We start from the raw sequence: 19,765 nt of genomic DNA on the forward strand, positions 1-19,765 counted from the left end.
TTCTATAATATACTGTATTAACTATAAATCATGTAAATCAGAAAAGGCGACGTTACTCCCTACAGACAGTACCTTGGAGGGCACAGTTTGGTGTTGCAGGCTCTGGTCATTGGCGGTGGACGCATTGAGCTGTCACACAGCGAGTTGTTAGTAATTCTTTTTGTGTGGATATGGAGGCAGGCTGCGATGGCTTCTTGTCTTCCTAGATTAAAGGGATATAAAACTAAAGTAAATATGAAGGAAATATAATCAGTCATTGAGGAAAAGGCAATGTACAGGAAATTCCATCTGTTCTACATTTTCCAAATGCTAGCACCTCTTGCTCTAATAGTAACAACTCTGATTCTCGTCATTGAGCTCTTCTCCATCTTATCAGTAGTAAATAAAATCTCTTTCTTTAAAAGGGAAAATAATGGTTTAACGGGATGTAGCATTCTGATGGCAAGAAGCACAGAAGCCTGTCTGTCCAGCATCCCTAATAAAGTCGTATTTTGAGTAATTAGTGCAGCCAGTTCCCATTAGTTATCTGTATAGAGCTACATGTTTAATACTCGTGGACATCTCATTTTCTTGAAATCCTAATTTTACAAGCATGCTGGGTCAAACTAAGTACACCTGTGTATTGGGAACTGAGGAGGACTAGTTTATAGTTATAAGAGCAGGTGTAGACGACTGCTGTATTTTCAGTCCGAGTACGATCCAACAAAATATCGAGCACACTCAGACCAATGTTATTCTATGGGGTCTTGCACATATCAGATCCTCAGATCGTGGATCCAAGTTGTTGAGATCCAACAACTTGGATCCAAGTTGGCTGTGGAGAAGATGTGTCTGTGGAAATCAGACTGCACTCAGATGTCATCCAAGTACAGTCCTATAGTTTCTCAATGACTTGCATGGTCGAGTGTGATCCGAATATTGGAGCAAACTCAGACATGCAGCAATCTTTTCCTCAGTCAGTCTCTGTCCGAGGAAAAAAATCAGACGTGCATGGTCCATAGAATAACATTGGTCCAAGAGCGATCTGATGTTTTGTCAGATCACTCTCATAACTCGTAAGGTCATCTGCAATAGCCCTAGTACTGACACTGTCAGCGTAGTTTGGTAAATTCAGGACTGTGCAAGGATAATTGGAATGGTAAAATTTGTCAATTTATTTATACATTTTTAAGAAGCATAACAGGTAAAAAAAAATATTTACTTAAACAGACATTTGAGAAGTGGTGAAAGGTCCTTTTTCAAAGTATGTATTTTTCTTTTACATATCAATAAAAAATAATGGTAAAACACGTAATCTACTTTTTACCAAGATTTAGGAAGTCCTAAGTAAACTAAATGTACTGTTTCTTTGTAGACAGTACCCCTCCTATACTGTATTAAGGGGTAAATTCCACAACAACGTGCCTCTCCAAAATGAATGGGTGTGAACGGGATGTGGTCTGTGAAGTATGAGTGACCACAAGCACAGATTCTTGGCTGCAAGAATTGGCAAGTATCATAAAGGGTGCTCCAATACTTTCATATCTGTCTCTAAGAGCACAAAGTTCTAGATCTATGGTCTGTACTGGACTGTAGAACATGCGGCAAGATTGTAGATAACAGGGAAAGTTGGAATTCTGCAGATACTGGTCTAAAACCGAATCGGGTCCAGATCCAGGTGGGAAGAACGTAAAAATGACAAGTTAGTAATGTAACAACCGATCATATATGGTCATGGATGTAACAATCTCTACCTCCTGAACAACTGCTGGAGCAGGCCGTGAAGCCGATATACTCCCAGTCATACATCTCGGCCGATTCCTCCTCTTGTGTGGGAAGCTCTACTGCTTGGTCCACTGCTTCGCCCTCACACGGTGGGAGGTAGCACGCTCTTTCTACAATGGGTTTTTCTTCTTCACATTCTTCTTCTGGCAATTCTAACTCAGTCTGAGTAAATGTCAGTAAAATGCGACACTTGACTTCCCTCACTTGCAGACCACGACCACATGTAGCACTGCACGGTGACCATGCTTCTGGGATGAACCTGCAACGATGGATGATTCATGATGACACTGTTATATTTCTTGCAGTTCCCATATAATCGGGTAGTAAGCATTGTATCTAGCTACCTAGCAGCTACTACCTAGCTTTCTATCTACAAGTAGTCAGACAACAGAAACAACTTTTCGGCTCTGGAGATTCACATTTACAGTCTAGTTTAGTTGTTGTCTATGCATTATTTATCTATTTACTGCTCTACAAAGAGTTAACGGGGTTGTCCCAAGAAGAAAGTATATTTTAATCAAGAGATCTTGGAATAATAATAAGTTCCACAATTGGATGTGATTAAATAAAATGTACCTGTGCTGAGATAATCTTATAAATGTGCCCCTGCTGTGTACTGTGTAATGGCTGTGTCTGACCGTGCAGGAACATGGTCTGATCATACCACAGCTCCTGGGAAGGGGAGGAAAAGAGTATACAGACATTACAGCATGGGATCATACAGTAGATGATATGTTGTGAGTAGAAACATGTTTTAAACAGGCAGGGAAATGTTTTACCTCAGAAAGAATCAGCTGTGATCCTGTGCTGTAATGCCTGTATAGTCTTTTGCTTCCTCCCCTGGCCAGGAGCTGTGGTATGATCAGACCATGCTCCTGTATGGTCAGACACAGTAATTACACAGTACACAGCAGAGGCACATTTATAAGATTTTCTCAGGCAGGGACATTTTTTTAACACATCCAATTGTGGAAATTATTTTTATTCCAAGATCTGTTGATTAAAATGTACATTGCGGGACAAGCCCTTTTTGTAAACCAAAATTAATGGGTCCTCTTTGAATGTTCCCTATTTGTTAGAAAGGTCCCTTGACTAAAAAAAATCACCATAAAGTGTCCCCCTTCTTTTGGCACCCAGCAAACAACAGCAACCTATGGAGAAAAACGGTAATAAGTGTCTAATTTTCCTGCAGCACCACAAGGAAAATGAAGGTTTATACTCTGTCTAGTCAAATCAAAGGGTTGTCTGTTTAAAGAGTAACCGTCACTTTAATTTTTATTCCATACATCAATAGTACAGATGAAAATCAGCAACTTTGTAATCTATCTTATCAGAGAGATTTGCTTCTTTCTCTGACAGAATTGATCAGTGATTATCAAAATTCTCAATTCTGAGGTAAAATCTGTATTCAGTGAAGACTTTCCCACTACTGAGATAGGAGATGGCGGCTGCTAATGATAGACTTCTGTGTAGACAGGAGGAGGGAGGAGCTAGAGGCAGAGCTCCTCCCTCATCATCTCCCGCCTATCTAGAAGCTTATCAGTAGCAGCCGCCATCTCCTATCTCAGTAATGGGAAAGTCTTCACTGAAAGAAGCAGATCTTTCTGATAAGATTCATTAAAAGTTGCTTATTCTCACATGTACTATTGATTTATGAAATAAAAATAAAAATTACTTTTTTTAAGCTTTGTGTCACATTCATATGTCATTCATATGTCCGTTATTGACATCCGTATGGCATCAGTTTTTTACATTAATAAAAAATAATAGAAGTCCCAATTCATGTTTCCATGTAATCTTTGCAATGTATCTGTTACACAGATGGTGTCATTACGGCATCTGTTTTTTCAATGCACTCAATAAACTTAAGGGTTCATCCAAAAATCAGATAGAAACAGAGCAATGCTTTCATACTTTTTGGTCCTGTGCTAAATGGCTTTTGTCCACTAGCACACTGACTTCCATTGGTCGGTGTGCTGTCATGGGGCAGTCCGGAGCGCATATTGGCAGCACATGGACAGAAAATACAATTGTCAGAGTCAGTCCTTAGGAGTACAGGCCTCACAGAGCAAGTGATGCACAGTCACTATCCATAGCCACTATCCGTTGCCACTATCCCTAGCTACTATCCGTAGCCACTATCCATAGCCACTATCCATAGCCACTATCCATAGCCACTATCTGTAGCCACTATCCATAGCCACTATCCCTAGCTACTATCCGTAGCCACTATCCATAGCCACTATCCCTAGCCACAATCCATACCCACTATCCCTAGCAACTATCACTATCTGTAGCCAGTATCAATGGCCACTATCCCTAGCCACTATCCGTAGCCACTATCTGTAGCCACTATCCGTAGCCACTATCTGTAGCCACTATCCATAGCCACTATCCCTAGCCACTATCCGTAGCCACTATCTGTAGCCACTATCCGTAGCCACTATCTGTAGCCACTATCCATAGCCACTATCCCTAGCCACTATCCCTAGCCACTATCCCTAGTCACTATCCGTAGCCACTATCCGTAGCCACTATCCATAGCCACTATCCATAGCCACTATCCATAGATACTATCTGTAGCCACTATCCGTAGCCACCATCTGTAGCCACTATCCCTAGCCACTATCCATAGCCACTATCTGTAGCCACTATCCATAGCATCTATTCCTAGCTACTATCCGTAGCCACATCCGTAGCCACTATCCATAGCCACTATCTGTAGCCACTATCCGTAGCCACTATCCGTTGCCACTATCCCTAGCCACTATCCATAGCCACTAACCGTAGCCACTATCCATGGCATCTATTCCTAGCTACTATCCGTAGCCACTATCCGTAGCCACTATCCATAGCCACTATCCCTAGCCACTATCCCTAGCCACTATCCATAGCCACTATCTGTAGCCACTATCCATAGCCACTATCCATAGCCACTATCCCTAGCCACTATCCGTACCCACTATCCCTAGCAACTATCCCTAGCCACTATCTGTAGCCAGTATTAATGGCCACTATCCGTACCCACTATCCCTAGCCACTATCCGTAGCCACTATCCCTAGCCACTATCCGTAGCTACTATCCCTAGCCACTATCCGTAGCCACTATCCCTAGCCACTATCTGTAGCCAGTATCAATGGCCACTATCCGTACCCACTATCCATAGCCACTATCCGTACCCACTATCCCTAGCCACTATCTGTAGCCACTATCCCTAGCCACTATCCGTAGCCACTATCCCTAGCCACTATCCCTAGCCACTATCCATAGCCACTATCCATAGCCACTATCCATAGCCACTATCTGTAGCCACTATCCATAGCCACTATCCCAAACCACTATCCATAGACACTATCCGAAGCCACCATCCGTAGCCACTATCTCTAGCCACTGTCCCTAGCCACTATCCATAGCCACTATCCCTAGCCACTATCCATAGCCACTATCCATAGCCACTATCCATAGCCACTATCTGTAGCCACTATCTGTAGCCACTATCCATAGCCACTATCCATAGCCACTATCCATAGCCACTATCTGTAGCCACTATCCCTAGCCACTATCCATAGCCACTATCCGCAGCCACCATCTGTAGCCTCTATCCCTAGCCACTTTCCGTAGCCACTATCAGTAGCCACTATCCATAGCCACTATCCATAGCCACTATCTGTAGCCACTATCCCTAGCCACTATCCATAGCCACTATCCGCAGCCACCATCTGTAGCCTCTATCCCTAGCCACTATCCGTAGCCACTATCAGTAGCCACTATCCATAGCCACTATCCATAGCCACTATCCATAGCCACTATCCATAGCCACTATCTGTAGCCACTATCCCTAGCCACTATCCATAGCCACTATCCGCAGCCACCATCTGTAGCCTCTATCCCTAGCCACTTTCCGTAGCCACTATCAGTAGCCACTATCCATAGCCACTATCCATAGCCACTATCTGTAGCCACTATCCCTAGCCACTATCCATAGCCACTATCCGCAGCCACCATCTGTAGCCTCTATCCCTAGCCACTATCAGTAGCCACTATCCATAGCCACTATCCATAGCCACTATCCATAGCCACTATCCATAGCCACTATCTGTAGCCACTATCCCTAGCCACTATCCATAGCCACTATCCGCAGCCACCATCTGTAGCCTCTATCCCTAGCCACTATCCGTAGCCACTATCAGTAGCCACTATCCATAGCCACTATCCATTCTGGATAAGTGATGAAAGTCCCTTGATTAATTAGTTTTATGAAATTAGAAAACCATTTAACGTAAAAAATAACGGTTTGGTCCTGTACACAATAGTAACTAAGAGATAATTTTTTTTTTTATCTCCATGCAGAATCCGTAAATCTAATGTCTGTGGCACTCTGTACAGCACATGGCTCAGCGGATAGCACTGCAGCCTTGCTTCTCTGGGGTCCTGGGTTCAAATTCCACCAGGGACAATATCTGCAAGGAGTTTATATGTTCTCCCCGTGTTTGTGTAGGTTTCCTCCCGTACTCTAAAGACATACTGATAGGGAATCTAGATTGTGAGCCCCAATGGGGACAGTGCCAATAATTTATGTAAAGTGATGTGGAATTAATGGTGATATATAAATGAGTAAAATAAATAGTAATAAGGTCCTCCTTGTATCCACTTAGCTGATGAGAATGGACATAATAAAGTGATGAGATGTAAAGTTGCTCTTTTTACTAAAGACCTTAAGCCTATATTGAGAAAGGACTTGTTAATTCTTTGCATTTTGTGTCCTGTAGTAAAGGGGGCAATGTTGATCCTTGGACCTTAGAACCGGTAGTAAACAGAGGCCTGAGGGTCCTTTGTTATTGCCGGCAGCAAAAGGAGAATTGGAATCCTTTGCTGATCATTGCCTGTAGTAAAGGAGTCACGGAATGACTGATGAATGACCTGTAGTGGACGATTCTGTGCATCCTATGGTTTGTAGTGAAAGACGTCATGCAGATTCTCAGACTTTAATGACCTGTAGTGGACAGTGGCATGATGAGTCATTGCACACTATGACCTGTAATAAAAGGGGTCCTTTTCCCCGATTCACTGGTTTTCATTTATGAACTGTTCATTTTACTCTCCACTGTGAACTGGAAAAAGTGATATTGTAGTACATATGTCATACAGAAGTTAGCTATGACTTCATACTCTTGAATGGTTTATGATAGATGCATTTCATAGTGGGGTCTAGCTTTTACTTCTCTATGATAGACAGGAACAAATGTGATGACGGAAAATTCATTTATTTCAATGTCATCGTATTTTACTATACCTGCACCAAAGCAATTCCTTCAGTCCAGTTCAACCACCTACCATGATTTATCATGGATCTAGGAAATTATTAAATATCCACTGTTCTAAAAAATGTTTGAAGAATAATACACAAGGTTGGTGAAGCCATGTGTAATATAGAGGGCCCTAGGGGGCAGCATTAAAAATCATGATGGGTTTCAACTGTCATCACATTCCACAACTAAAAACAAAAAAAGGTCAGGATCAAATTTTTCTTGGCTCTCCTCTTCCAGCAAGTCATATTATATACTGCCAACAGAAAAAAAAGGTTCTTTGAATGTTGTACAGTTATATAAATGTAGGACACTAGCCGTGGTAGACCGCAAAGGCCAAGGTATTTATCTAGCACGAGGCTGGTTTGGCAATGCTTGTGTCTGTGCTTTGGAGTAGAGCCGGACTTATTCCTATGCTGCTCATAGTCACAAAGGCCAGCTCTAGAGAGATGTAATGTACTGTATCCTTGTTCTGAAATTACAGCAGATGCCGAGGAAAGGCCGTGAAATTCCCTCCAAAGTCTGATAGATACAGTTCTCCAAGACACAGCCAGTTATATGGCAATGTCGTTTTAAGACTGACAGATGGCTACATGTGGACACAGAAGGATGAGTAATGACAGAATATATTCAGATGGAGGGACAATGATTTCATTCACTAAGATGAGTAATAGAGAACTATGTTGACTTAATCAAGGAGCTGTCGAAACCGCAAAAGTGACATAAACAGGCAGATAAGTGATCTAACTGATTGATAGAGTTCAATTATGCCAGGTTGTTGGGTAGCCGTTATATCCCAGGTGGCAGCAGGCAATTAAAAGATAGATAGATAGATAGATAGATAGATAGATAGATAGATAGATAGATTATTAAAGATAGATGGTGAGATTAAAGATGATAGATGATATTATTAGACTAGAATCTGTGGGGAGGGTAGTTGTGTAAATGTAAGGAAATGGACATACTGCCTACGTTCCCCCTTGAAGACACGTGTATAGTTGTAAATGTATCTTGCCGTTTAATTTGAATTGTGATATGCATTATTAGTGAAGGAGGGTGTTGTGTTCTGTCTGACAGTAGGGAGAGTTAGAGTTAATAATTGGGACGAGTAGAAGGGGCTAAAGTGCAGGAACAGAGACAATTTCCTGTCAGAAAGTCAGACAGGGCCTAGCTTGCACAGCTAGATCAGACCTTTGGTCTGAGTACTCAGCCGAGTCACATAGGATGGGTGTCCCCAAAGCGAGTGGAGACAGAGGCAGTGGATAGAGAGATCCTGAGTAGAGAGAACAAAAGAGAAGTGACTCAAGGACAGAAGGGATTTACAGGAGTCCGATCCTGAGACAGGACGCCTAGTAGTACAGCTCCAAGTTTATAACTCAGAGATGTAACAGGACAGGATGGAACAGAGAATGTGAGACAAAGAGTACCTCGGGCGGGGATCCTAAGGCGTCAGAAGCAGAGAAGCTAAGTAACGGCCATAGTGGCAAACAAATTCCTTTAAGAGGAAGAGAGGATGCGGAGCCGTGGGTTGAGAATAAGACTCTCAGTAACTGGAATATAGCATCATATTGCTGCATAAAATTAACATTAAATGGAATTCTGGTTACAAGTAAGCTGAGCAGCAGTACTCAATGTCAAGTAGCAGCTGCAAAAGCACACAAGATATTAGGGTGTATAAAAAGAGAGATACCGGAAAGATATATATCTTGGTACTGTGTTAGCCAGTGGATAGAAAAATATTTAGAATTGAGAGTCCTCAGTGGTTAATACCTTTTAATGGCTAACTGAAAAGATGGTAATAAATTGCAAGCTTTCGAGACTACTCTGGTCCCTTCCTTGCAACCAGAAAAAATGTAAAACCTGTCCACTCATAATGACCACGGACAAGATAAAGATCCCTAATTCACATCAGGACTACAAGATCCCAGGAACTTTCAGCTGCATCACATTTAATGTGGTGTACCTAATTATTGTACTAAATGTCCAACTGAGGGTCTGTATGGAGGGGAGATGGCAGGAAATGAGAACAAGGATGAACTCTCATCGCCATACAATAAGAGAAAAAAGAATGGATCTACCTGTGGCAATACATTTTTGTCTCCCTGATCAGAGCATTATGGACATGAAATTACTTGTATTAAAAGGTAACTTCAAATCTCAGAGAGACAGAAGAGTCTGGGAATATAAGCTGATGATAACCTTTGACACTCTTAGTGCAGGAATGAATGTGTCGCATGGATTTATGTCTTTTTACATCAGTTAAGGAATTAGCTCCTCAGACCCTGTGGGGACATCATACCATAGAACCAGACCCCAATCAGAGGACAATAAAAGATTCACACTCCTTATCTATGAACTGTTCCAATATTTATGGACATGACTGTTTATCACTCATATAATGGTAATTCTGCTTCAAGTCACCTGTCTTATATATGGCATTTTTCTGTGCTGTGCATAATTATGTGATTCTTAAGAATTTCTATTAGTCTATGCCTGATGAAGGGACTGGAGTAGTCTCAAAAGTTTGCAATTTATTACCATCTTTTCAGTTAGCCATTAAAAGGTATCAACCAATGAGGACTTTCAATTCTAAATATTTAAAAAGAGAGATAAAATTCTGTGATTCTAATGTATTGTTACTCCTTTATAAATCACTTGTAAGGCCACACCTAGAAGATAGGATCCAGTTTTGGGCTCCATGTTTTAAAAAGGATATTCAGAAGTTAGAATCAGTTCAAAGGAGGGCAACTAAATTATTACAAGGGATAGAAGAGGTTGGAAAAGTTGGGCTTGTTAAGCTTAGAAAAAAGACATCTCGTCGGAGATCTTATTTATATTGTTGTGCAGCGGGGTTGGTGCAGTGCAACAGATAGGCAGGGACCACATAAAAGTTTAAAGTAAATGTCTTTAATGTCCAAAGAAACTCACAAATGGAAAGCAAATGGTATCCTCCAGATCGCAGCCGAGGCGTCAAGACAGTCCGTGTCAGAGATCGGTTGCCGTGGGCTACTGCACCGCCGTGTCATGCTGGGAGGTGCCAGGCTTATTTGCTTCCCTTGGCTCCGTGTTACTTCACAAAAGCCGATGTCATCCGAATGCACTCCGATATACACTGAGACAGGCTATGGAGAGTGTTATGATCCGGTGACCCTGGAGCCGCATGAGACTATCTCTGGAGTAGGTGGAACCTGTACTGACCGCAATCCTAATTCTGACACCGCAACTAGAAGTAGCCGTGGGATGTACCTAACCAGGCCTAAGACACCTCGACACAGCCGGAGGACTAAATACCCCTAAAGATGGAAATGGGAAATCCTATCTTGCCTCAGAGCAGAGCCCCAAAGGATAGGCAGCCCCCACAAATATTGACTGTGAATTTAAGAGGAAATACGTACACAGGCAGAAAAGACAGAGTTTAGCAAAAGAGGCCCTTCTAGCTAGATAGAAAGGATAGGACAGAGTTCTAAGCGGTCAGTATTAAAACACTAGAAAAATCCAAAGCAGAATATACTATACACTACATCTAACTAAAGACATAGGATGTATATCTGCATCTCCAGAGAAACCAGCATGACAGAAAAATCCAAACAAGTCAAAGCTGGACAAAAACACATTAGATTGCACTGCACATAAAAGCACACTGCATGCGTGCTACAGAGAACAAAAACAGGGCACTTATCTTAGCTGAAATGACAGCAGGGCAAGTGGAGCCAGACAGAGATGCAATCCCTCCAAGATACAATGGACAACTGGCAGGGATTGATGGATCCTACAAACCTAAATACCTAATAGAGCTGCAATAAGCAGAAACACCTGCCCAGCTTATAATCCAGAGACCACTGCACTACCACCAACAACCACCGGAGAGAGCCCAAGAGCAGAATTCACAACAGTACCCCCCTTGAAGAGGGGTCACCGAACCCTCACCAGAGCCCCCAGGCCGATCAGGACATCAGAGGCAAAAACCCAAGAATTATCCTCCTGGCCGTAACCCTTCCATTTGACAAGGTACTGAAGCTTCCGTCTCGAAAAACGAGAATCCAAAATCTTCTCAACCACATACTCCAACTCCCCACCAACCAACACAGGAGCCAGAGGATCAACAGAGGGAAGAACGGGCACCACATATTTCCGCAATAAAGATCTATGGAAAACATTATGGATAGCAAAAGATGCCGGAAGGGCCAAACGAAAAGACACCGGATTGATAATCTCAGAAATCCTATAAGGACCAATAAACCGAGGCTTAAACTTACGGGAAGAAACCTTCATAGGAACATTACATGACGGGAAGACAACCAGACCAAATCCCCGACCCGAAGCCGGGAACCAACACACCGACGACGATTAGCAAAACGTTGCGCCTCCTCCTGAGACAACACCAAATTGTCCACCACATGAGCCCAAATCTGCTGTAACCTGTAAACCACAGAATCCACACCAGGACAATCAGAAGGCTCAACCTGCCCTGAAGAAAAACGAGGCTGAAAACCAAAATTACAAAAAAAAGGCGAAACCAAGGTAGCTGAACTAGCCCGATTATTAAGGGCAAACTCGGCCAATGGCAAGAAAGCCACCCAATCATCCTGATCAGCAGACATGAAGCATCTCAAATAAGTTTCCAAAGTCTGATTGGTTCGCTCGGTTTGGCCATTTGTCTGAGGATGAAATGCAGAAGAAAAAGACAAATCAATGCCCAGCCTAGCACAAAAGGCTCGCCAAAACCTAGAAACAAACTGGGAACCTCTGTCGGACACAATATTCTCCGGAATACCATGCAAACTAACCACATGCTGAAAAAACAATGGAACCAAATCAGAAGAGGAAGGCAACTTAGGCAAAGGCACCAAATGAACCATCTTAGAAAACCGGTCACAAACCACCCAGATAACCGACATCCTCTGGGAAACAGGAAGGTCCGAAATAAAATCCATAGAAATATGCGTCCAAGGCCTCTCAGGGACCGGCAAAGGCAAAAGCAACCCACTAGCGCGGGGGAACAACAAGGCTTAGCCCGCGCACAAGTCCCACAGGACTGCACAAAAGAACGCACATCCCGCGACAAAGGCGGGCACCAAAAAGACCTACCAACCAAATCTCTGGTACCAAAAATACCAGGATGGCCAGCCAACATGGAACAATGAACCTCCGAAATCACCCTACTAGTCCATTTATCAGGAACGAACAGTTTCCCCACTGGACAGCGGTCAGGTTTGTCAGCCTGAAATTCCTGAAGAACTCGTCGCAGATCAGGGGAGATGGCAGAAAGGACCACCCCTTCATTCAGAATGCCGACTGGTTCCAGGACCTCAGGAGAATCAGGCAAAAAGCTCCTAGAGAGGGCATCAGCCTTAATGTTCTTAGAACCCGGAAGATACGAGACCACGAAATCAAAACGGGAGAAAAACAAAGACCATCGAGCCTGTCTAGGATTCAGCCGCTTGGCAGACTTGAGGTAAATCAGATTTTTATGATCGGTCAAGACCACAATACGATGCTTGGCTCCCTCAAGCCAATGTCGCCATTCCTCGAACGCCCACTTCATAGCCAACAATTCCCGATTGCCGACATCATAATTACGTTCAGCAGGCGAAAACTTTTGGGAAAAGAAGGCACATGGTTTCATCAAGGAACCATCAGAATTCCTCTGAGATAAAACGGCCCCTGCCCCAATCTCAGAAGCGTAAACCTCAACCTGAAATGGAAGAGAAACATCTGGCTGACGCAACACCGGGGCAGAAGTAAATCGGCGTTTAAGCTCCTGAAAGGCAGAGACAGCCGCAGAGGACCAATTTGTCACATCAGCGCCCTTTTTCGTCAAATCAGTCAGGGGTTTAACCACGCTGGAGAAGTTAGCAATGAAACAGCGATAAAAGTTAGCAAAGCCCAAAAATTTCTGAAGACTCTTCACAGACGTGGGCTGAACCCAATCATGAATGGCCTGAACCTTAACCGGATCCATCTCTATAGATGAGGGAGAAAAAATAAAGCCCAAAAAAGAAACCTTCTGCACTCCAAAAAGACACTTAGACCCTTTCACAAATAAAGCATTGTCACGAAGGATCTGAAAAACCATCCTGACCTGTTTCACATGAGACTTCCAATCATCGGAAAAAATCAAAATGTCATCCAAATATACAATCATGAATTTATCAAGATAATTCCGGAAGATATCATGCATGAAGGACTGAAAAACAGATGGAGCATTAGAGAGCCCGAAGGGCATCACAAGGTATTCAAAATGGCCCTCGGGCGTATTAAACGCAGTTTTCCATTCGTCACCCTGCTTAATACGAATAAGATTATATGCCTCTCGAAGGTCAATCTTAGTAAACCAACTAGCCCCCTTAATCCTAGCAAACAATTCGGAAAGCAACGGCAAAGGGTATTGAAATTTGACCGTGATCTTATTCAAGAGGCGATAATCAATACAAGGTCTCAAGGAGCCATCCTTCTTGGCAACAAAAAAAAAACCCGCTCCTAATGGTGAAGAAGATGGCCGAATATGCCCTTTCTCCAAAGACTCCTTAATATAACTCCGCATGGTGGTATGTTCAGGCACAGACAGGTTGAAAAGTCGGCCCTTAGGAAACTTACAACCCGGAATCAAGTCAATAGCACAATCACAGTCCCTATGCGGTGGAAGGGAACTGGACTTGGGCTCATTGAACACATCCTGAAAATCAGACAAGAGCTCTGGAATTTCAGAAGGGGAGGAAGAGGAGATTGACATCAAAGGAACGTCACCATGGACCCCCTGACAACCCCAACTAGTCACAGACATAGATTTCCAATCCAACACCGGATTATGTACCTGCAACCATGGAAAACCCAGCACAATAGCATCATGCAAATTATGCAACACCAAAAAGCGACAATCCTCCCGATGGGCTGGCGCCATGCACATGGTCACCTGTGTCCAAAACTGGGGTTTATTTTTAGCCAAAGGTGTAGCATCAATGCCCCTTAAAGGAATAGGGTTCTCCAAAGACTGCAAGGGGAAACCACAACGTCTAGTGAATTCAAAGTCCATTAAATTCAAAGCGGCGCCAGAATCTACAAACGCCATGACAGAAAATGATGACAATGAGCAGATCAATGTCACAGATAACAGAAATTTAGGTTGTACGGTACCAATGGTAACTGAACTAGCGATTCTCTTAGTACGCTTAGGGCAGACCGAAATGACATGAGAAGCATCGCCACAGTAAAAACACAACCCATTCTGACGTCTGAATCCCCGTCGTTCAGCTCCAGACAGAATCCTATCACACTGCATAGGCTCAGGTATCTGCTCTGAGGACAACGCCACAGTGCGCACAGCTCTGCGCTCACGCAGGCGCCGATCAATCTGAATGGCCAGAGACATAGAATCGCTCAGACCAATAGGCGTGGGAAACCCCACCATAACATCTTTAACAGATTCAGAAAGACCCTTTCTGAAAATGGCTGCCAAAGCATCCTCATTCCATTTGGTCAGCACAGACCATTTTCTAAATTTCTGACAATACAATTCTGCCGCTTCTTGACCCTGAAACAGGGTCAACAAGGTCTTCTCAGCATGATCCACAGAATTTGGTTCATCATATAATAACCCTAGAGCCTGAAAGAAGGCTTCTACATTAAGCAAGGCAGGATTCCCAGATTCCAGGGAGAATGCCCAATCCTGAGGATCGCCACGCAGCAGGGAGATGACAATTTTAACCTGCTGAATGGGATCACCAGAAGAACAAGGTTTCAGAGCAAAAAAACAGTTTACAGTTATTTTTAAAACTCAAAAATTTAGACCTTTCCCCAAAAAATAACTCAGGAGTAGGAATCCTAGGCTCTAAAACCGGAGTCTGAATAATATAATCGGAAATACCCTGTACCCTAGCAGCTAGTTTGTCTACACGAGAAGCTAATCCCTGAACATCCATGCCAGCACACAGCTCCTCAGTCACCCAGAGGAAAAGAGGGAAGGAAAGACAAAACAAACTGCAGAAAAAAAAATGGCTCAGGACTTTTCTTCCCTTCTTCTGAGATGCATTTAACTCATTGTTGTCCAGTTGTACTGTTATGATCCGGTGACCCTGGAGCCGCATGAGACTATCTCTGGAGTAGGTGGAACCTGTACTGACCACAATCCTAATTCTGACACAGCAACTAGAAGTAGCCGTGGGATGTACCTAACCAGGCCTAGACACCTCGACACAGCCGGGGGACTAAATACCCCTAAAGATGGAAATGGGAAATCCTATCTTGCCTCAGAGCAGAGCCCCAAAGAATAGGCAGCCCTCACAAATACTGACTGTGAATTTAAGAGGAAATACGTACACAGGCAGAAAAGACAGAGCTAGCAAAAGAGGCCCTTCTAGCTAGATAGAAAGGATAGGACAGAGTTCTAAGCGGTCAGTATTAAAACACTAGAAAAATCCACAGCAGAATATACTATACACTACATCTAACTAAAGACATAGGATGTATATCTGCATCTCCAGAGAAACCAGCATGACAGAAAAATCCAAACAAGTCAAAGCTGGACAAAAACACATTAGATTGCACTGCAAATAAAAGCACACTGCATGCGTGCTACAGAGAACAAAAACAGGGCACTTATCTTAGCTGAAATGACAGCAGGGCAAGTGGAGCCAGACAGAGATGCAATCCCTCCAAGATACAATGGACAACTGGCAGGGATTGATGGATCCTACAAACTTAAATACCTAATAGAGCTGCAATAAGCAGAAACCCCTGCCCAGCTTATAATCCAGAGACCACTGCACTACCACCAACAACCACCGGAGAGAGCCCAAGAGCAGAATTCACAACAGGAGAGGATGGAGAGATTAATCTCTCATTCTCCTCAGCACCTGTGATCCCATTCTCGCATGCAAGAAGATCGGATCACAGTAAAATGACTCTCAGCTCACACTTGCAGCAGAGTTTGAGCCGAGTTTCATTAGCATATCACATTTGATGCTCTCGCATTGTATACTATGCAATAATGTTACCCTGGCCTTAGACAACCATAAGTACTCTCACTGACAACATTTCAAGGAGAGTATTTCTGCTCATACTCAAAACTGAATAAACTGAGATATTTAGAAAATTTGGTTTCCATTTCTCATCATTTTCATATCACTAACATGTCTATCCATCCTGTGATTTCCATCATTGCATGACTTTTCCTTTGTGGTGTTGCAATTTCACTTTGAGGAGTGTAAATATGTATGTAGAGTGGCCTACTCCATAAAGGCAGCCATTTTCTGTCTGATCCTACTTTGACCTCAGATTTCATCCCTTGTCCCTTCCTTCAGAGTTAGCACAGCTGTGTTGACTCATGGATCGCCAACCATGTCTACATAGTAGTCTGTAATATGGACCGCTATCTGCAACTTTGAGAAATGAAGGGTCATCAGCCGGACAGGCAAACACAAAGTGAATGTCTGAAAACTGCATTCTGTGACTCTAAAGAGAAAAGTCCTGGAAGTTTCTCGCTGTCTAGGGCTGCGGTACCAAATGTGTCTTTCTTGAAGTGTAACACTTACTATCATTTTGTAAAATGTCTTATATGTTGTAGGCTCTGTGTATTATTGCTGATCAGAGTAGTCGGGCCCTGAGACCCCCACCGATCAGTCACAATAGTACTCTGAAGTGCACAGCTGCTGTACGAGCAGCACATGTATAGAGAGGTTTATGGACTCTGGTTTATGGTCTATATATCCATACAAATATATCTTCAGACCCATAGATACTGCTGAGCCTGTACACTGCTATATGCGCGCAGGTCATTCAGGAGCCGTGCATTTAGGAGCGGTGTTTCGTCTGATTGATGAGGGTCTTAGGACCTGGAAACCCAATGCTCAGAAACACTTTGCAGCACATACCATATCTGAAAAGTGTTACAAAATGATTGCTACATTTTATAGAAGAGATTTTATCTGGAAAACTCACTTTCAAATAGTCTAAAAGGAATTTCTGAGTTATTGGCTAGAGGTCCCCTGTTCAGGATGCTCATCTGTAAGTCAGAGAAGAAAGATGGACACCATGTAATACATAATTTTTTAGTTACGGCTACAAGGAAATTGACTTGTAGGTGACTCTGCTAACAAATAAAATAGATACATGAGCGCCATGGTCACATCAGTTACCATGCACCTCTATAATAATGCCGCTCTACCAAAGCCACAATATGTACTAAGGAGCAGAGGACTGTTTAGCTAGTTAGAGCGGTGACTGAACCCGCCCCAGTGTCACCCCCCACATGGCTGGAAGCTGAACGCTGCTGGGATGATTACACTTTATTTTCTCTCGGCAGTGGGGCTTTCAGGACCAGCACCGCACAGTGTCAGGACTCTATTAACCTGCAGATTAACCCCACATCTGCAAGTTAATTCACATGACAGGTTCCCTTTAAGTACAAGTTTTCATGCAGAAGAAAAAGTTGCAAATTATGGTGCATGCCATATTTGTGAAATAAATTACTAAGAAAATAAAATGATGTTCTCCACTGGCCTCCTGTGGCACTACAAATTTACAATTGACTGCGATTGTGCAGCCAGGATCTGGCTCGTGCTGCACATGGTTTGGGCAGCCTGCATCAGGTGACAGGTTGCCTTTAAAAAGTCATATACAATTAACATTTAAGAGCATTGGGGGCTTGCTGATGTACTTGAAGTCCAGTGACTTGCCCCCGATGTACGGTCATGCTGTTTTGTGTGTGGTTTCGCAGCTTGACTTTTTCATCTCTGGCACATTAGATTACTATAATACAGGTATCATTTTTATTTTTTTCCTGGGACCTATACAGCAATATTGCTATTCTCAGTAGCAATATCATCTTTTCAGATTCTCTTTAGGCCCCTTTCACACATCAGCTTTTTGCCGTCAGTCACAATCCGTTGGCTCGACTGATCCGTCGCAGATTGTGAAAAACTGATGCGACGGATCTGGATTTTGGACGGATCCGACTAGCAGATCTGGCTAATTGGATCGGAGCATGTTCCATTAAAAAAAAACGGAATCCGTCATCGGATTCCGTCATTTGACGGATCCCGCGCCATAGGCTTCCACTCTAGCAAACGACAGACGGCAACCAATCCGTCGCTGTCCGTTTTTTTTACGTACACAAAAAACGTTACTTTGTCCATTGTCTCCGGCCGCCGGACAAACAATTTTCGACGGATCTGGCGAACGACTGATGAGACGTGAGGCCATCCGTCACAATCCGTCGCTAATACAAGTTTATGAGAAAAAAACGGATGGGTGAAAGGGGCCTTAAGGCTGATTTATGAAATACCAGTCTTAAGGAATCCCAGTGTACATTAAAACGCATCAATACTTGATGGCCGAAACTGTGTAACTTAAAGTATATTTAGGGCTCCTTTAAAGGGAATCAGAAAATGAAATATTTTATATATTTTTATTTATTATCAGGTTTTTGCATTTCTTTACTTATTCTTTTAATTTCACAATTTTTATCACAATCTTTATTAAAAATAAAAATGAGAAATCTTTCTACTTACAGTAAACTCCATCGCCACTTATTTAGTTATTACTTATTTTATTATTTGTTTAGAGATTGGTTATTTGCACAATGTTTTTCCATAATATGCAGATTTTAAGATAAATGATTTAAAGTAAAAACAACAGAACTTTACCCATACCGTGAAGGTTTTAGAATCCTGTGTATCACCTAACGAGCTGCAGTAAATGACGCAGGATGTAGACGACAGTTCGGTATGGCGTACAGAGCAGCTAACACATTGTACATTGTTATTTTCAGAAGAAAAACAAAGTTTCTGGAGAATGTTCTAATCCTGCTGAGATTACTGGGATAAATAGAAATTCTACTTACGTTGGCTGATCTGATGCTGTTCTAGTCTCCTCTAGTTCCTGTGCTTGTTTTAGCCACGGATGTTTGGCTTCTACAGGGAACTTTTCTAGCAGACACAGAATGCAGCACTTCAATGCATGACAGATATGTTACTTATCAACCAGATGAAAGGGACATGACAGGCACATTTATTGAAAGTGAAATTGTCTTACCTCGGGGTTTATAACATGGAACTGGTACAATGCATTCCTCCTTTATATGGGGCTTCAGCTGAGGGTTGCAGCCTCCAGTGTGTTGTCCACGATGATCATTACATAATACGACCCTATAACGCAAGCCTCTTCCACATGTCACAGTGCACTGAAAACAGAAAAAGATGTGTGATAGTGAATACTGATTATTCAGATTTATCCAATGATTTCCTATATAAGAAATCCAAGAAGTATCGTTTCTCCTTGTGGATATTGACATGCTAAGCATGCCGAGATGAGGAGACTTAAAGCCGCATTGCTCCTCTGGGAAATATGCTAATTATACAAATTGTCTCTTCAGAGAGGAAGAGAACTAGAACTCTAGTGCCACTTATCGGAAGAAGCAATCCTACAAGTCAATATCGACCCCTTAACGAGCCTTGTCACATGGCTTAGGATGTTAGAAAGTATCTAAATGTGGGCAGAACAGCTTAGGCGATAGAAGTAATAATTTACAGCTCCAATAAAACTAATGCATAAAAATCACACTTGAGATATTAATGAACCAGTAAATAAATACATTTAGGAGAGGAAAAATCAACAGATATTCTGAAAATTTTTAAGCAATATTTCAACTTTTGTTGCTTTTATGTTAGCACTGTACTTTGGTCCCCAAAAACCCTGA

At 42.6% G+C, this 19,765-nt stretch overlaps 1 protein-coding gene across 4 annotated transcripts in view; it reads right to left on the bottom strand.

The window, feature by feature from the left end:
- ADAMTSL3 (ADAMTS like 3) overlaps nt 1-19,765 on the bottom strand; it is a 793,440-nt gene that overhangs the window by 177,553 nt on the left and 596,122 nt on the right. For all 4 annotated transcript variants that reach the window (XM_077263637.1, XM_077263634.1, XM_077263636.1 and 1 more), the window contains exons 14-17: nt 19,102-19,249; nt 18,911-18,995; nt 1,734-2,023; nt 73-202 (exon numbers count right to left, since the gene is read on the bottom strand). In XM_077263637.1, coding sequence (XP_077119752.1) covers nt 73-202; nt 1,734-2,023; nt 18,911-18,995; nt 19,102-19,249 — 653 coding nt within the window. The remainder of the gene's footprint in view (nt 1-72; nt 203-1,733; nt 2,024-18,910; nt 18,996-19,101; nt 19,250-19,765) is intronic.

This window comes from Ranitomeya variabilis, chromosome 5 (assembly GCF_051348905.1).
Source record: "Ranitomeya variabilis isolate aRanVar5 chromosome 5, aRanVar5.hap1, whole genome shotgun sequence".
Lineage (NCBI taxonomy): Eukaryota > Metazoa > Chordata > Amphibia > Anura > Dendrobatidae > Ranitomeya > Ranitomeya variabilis.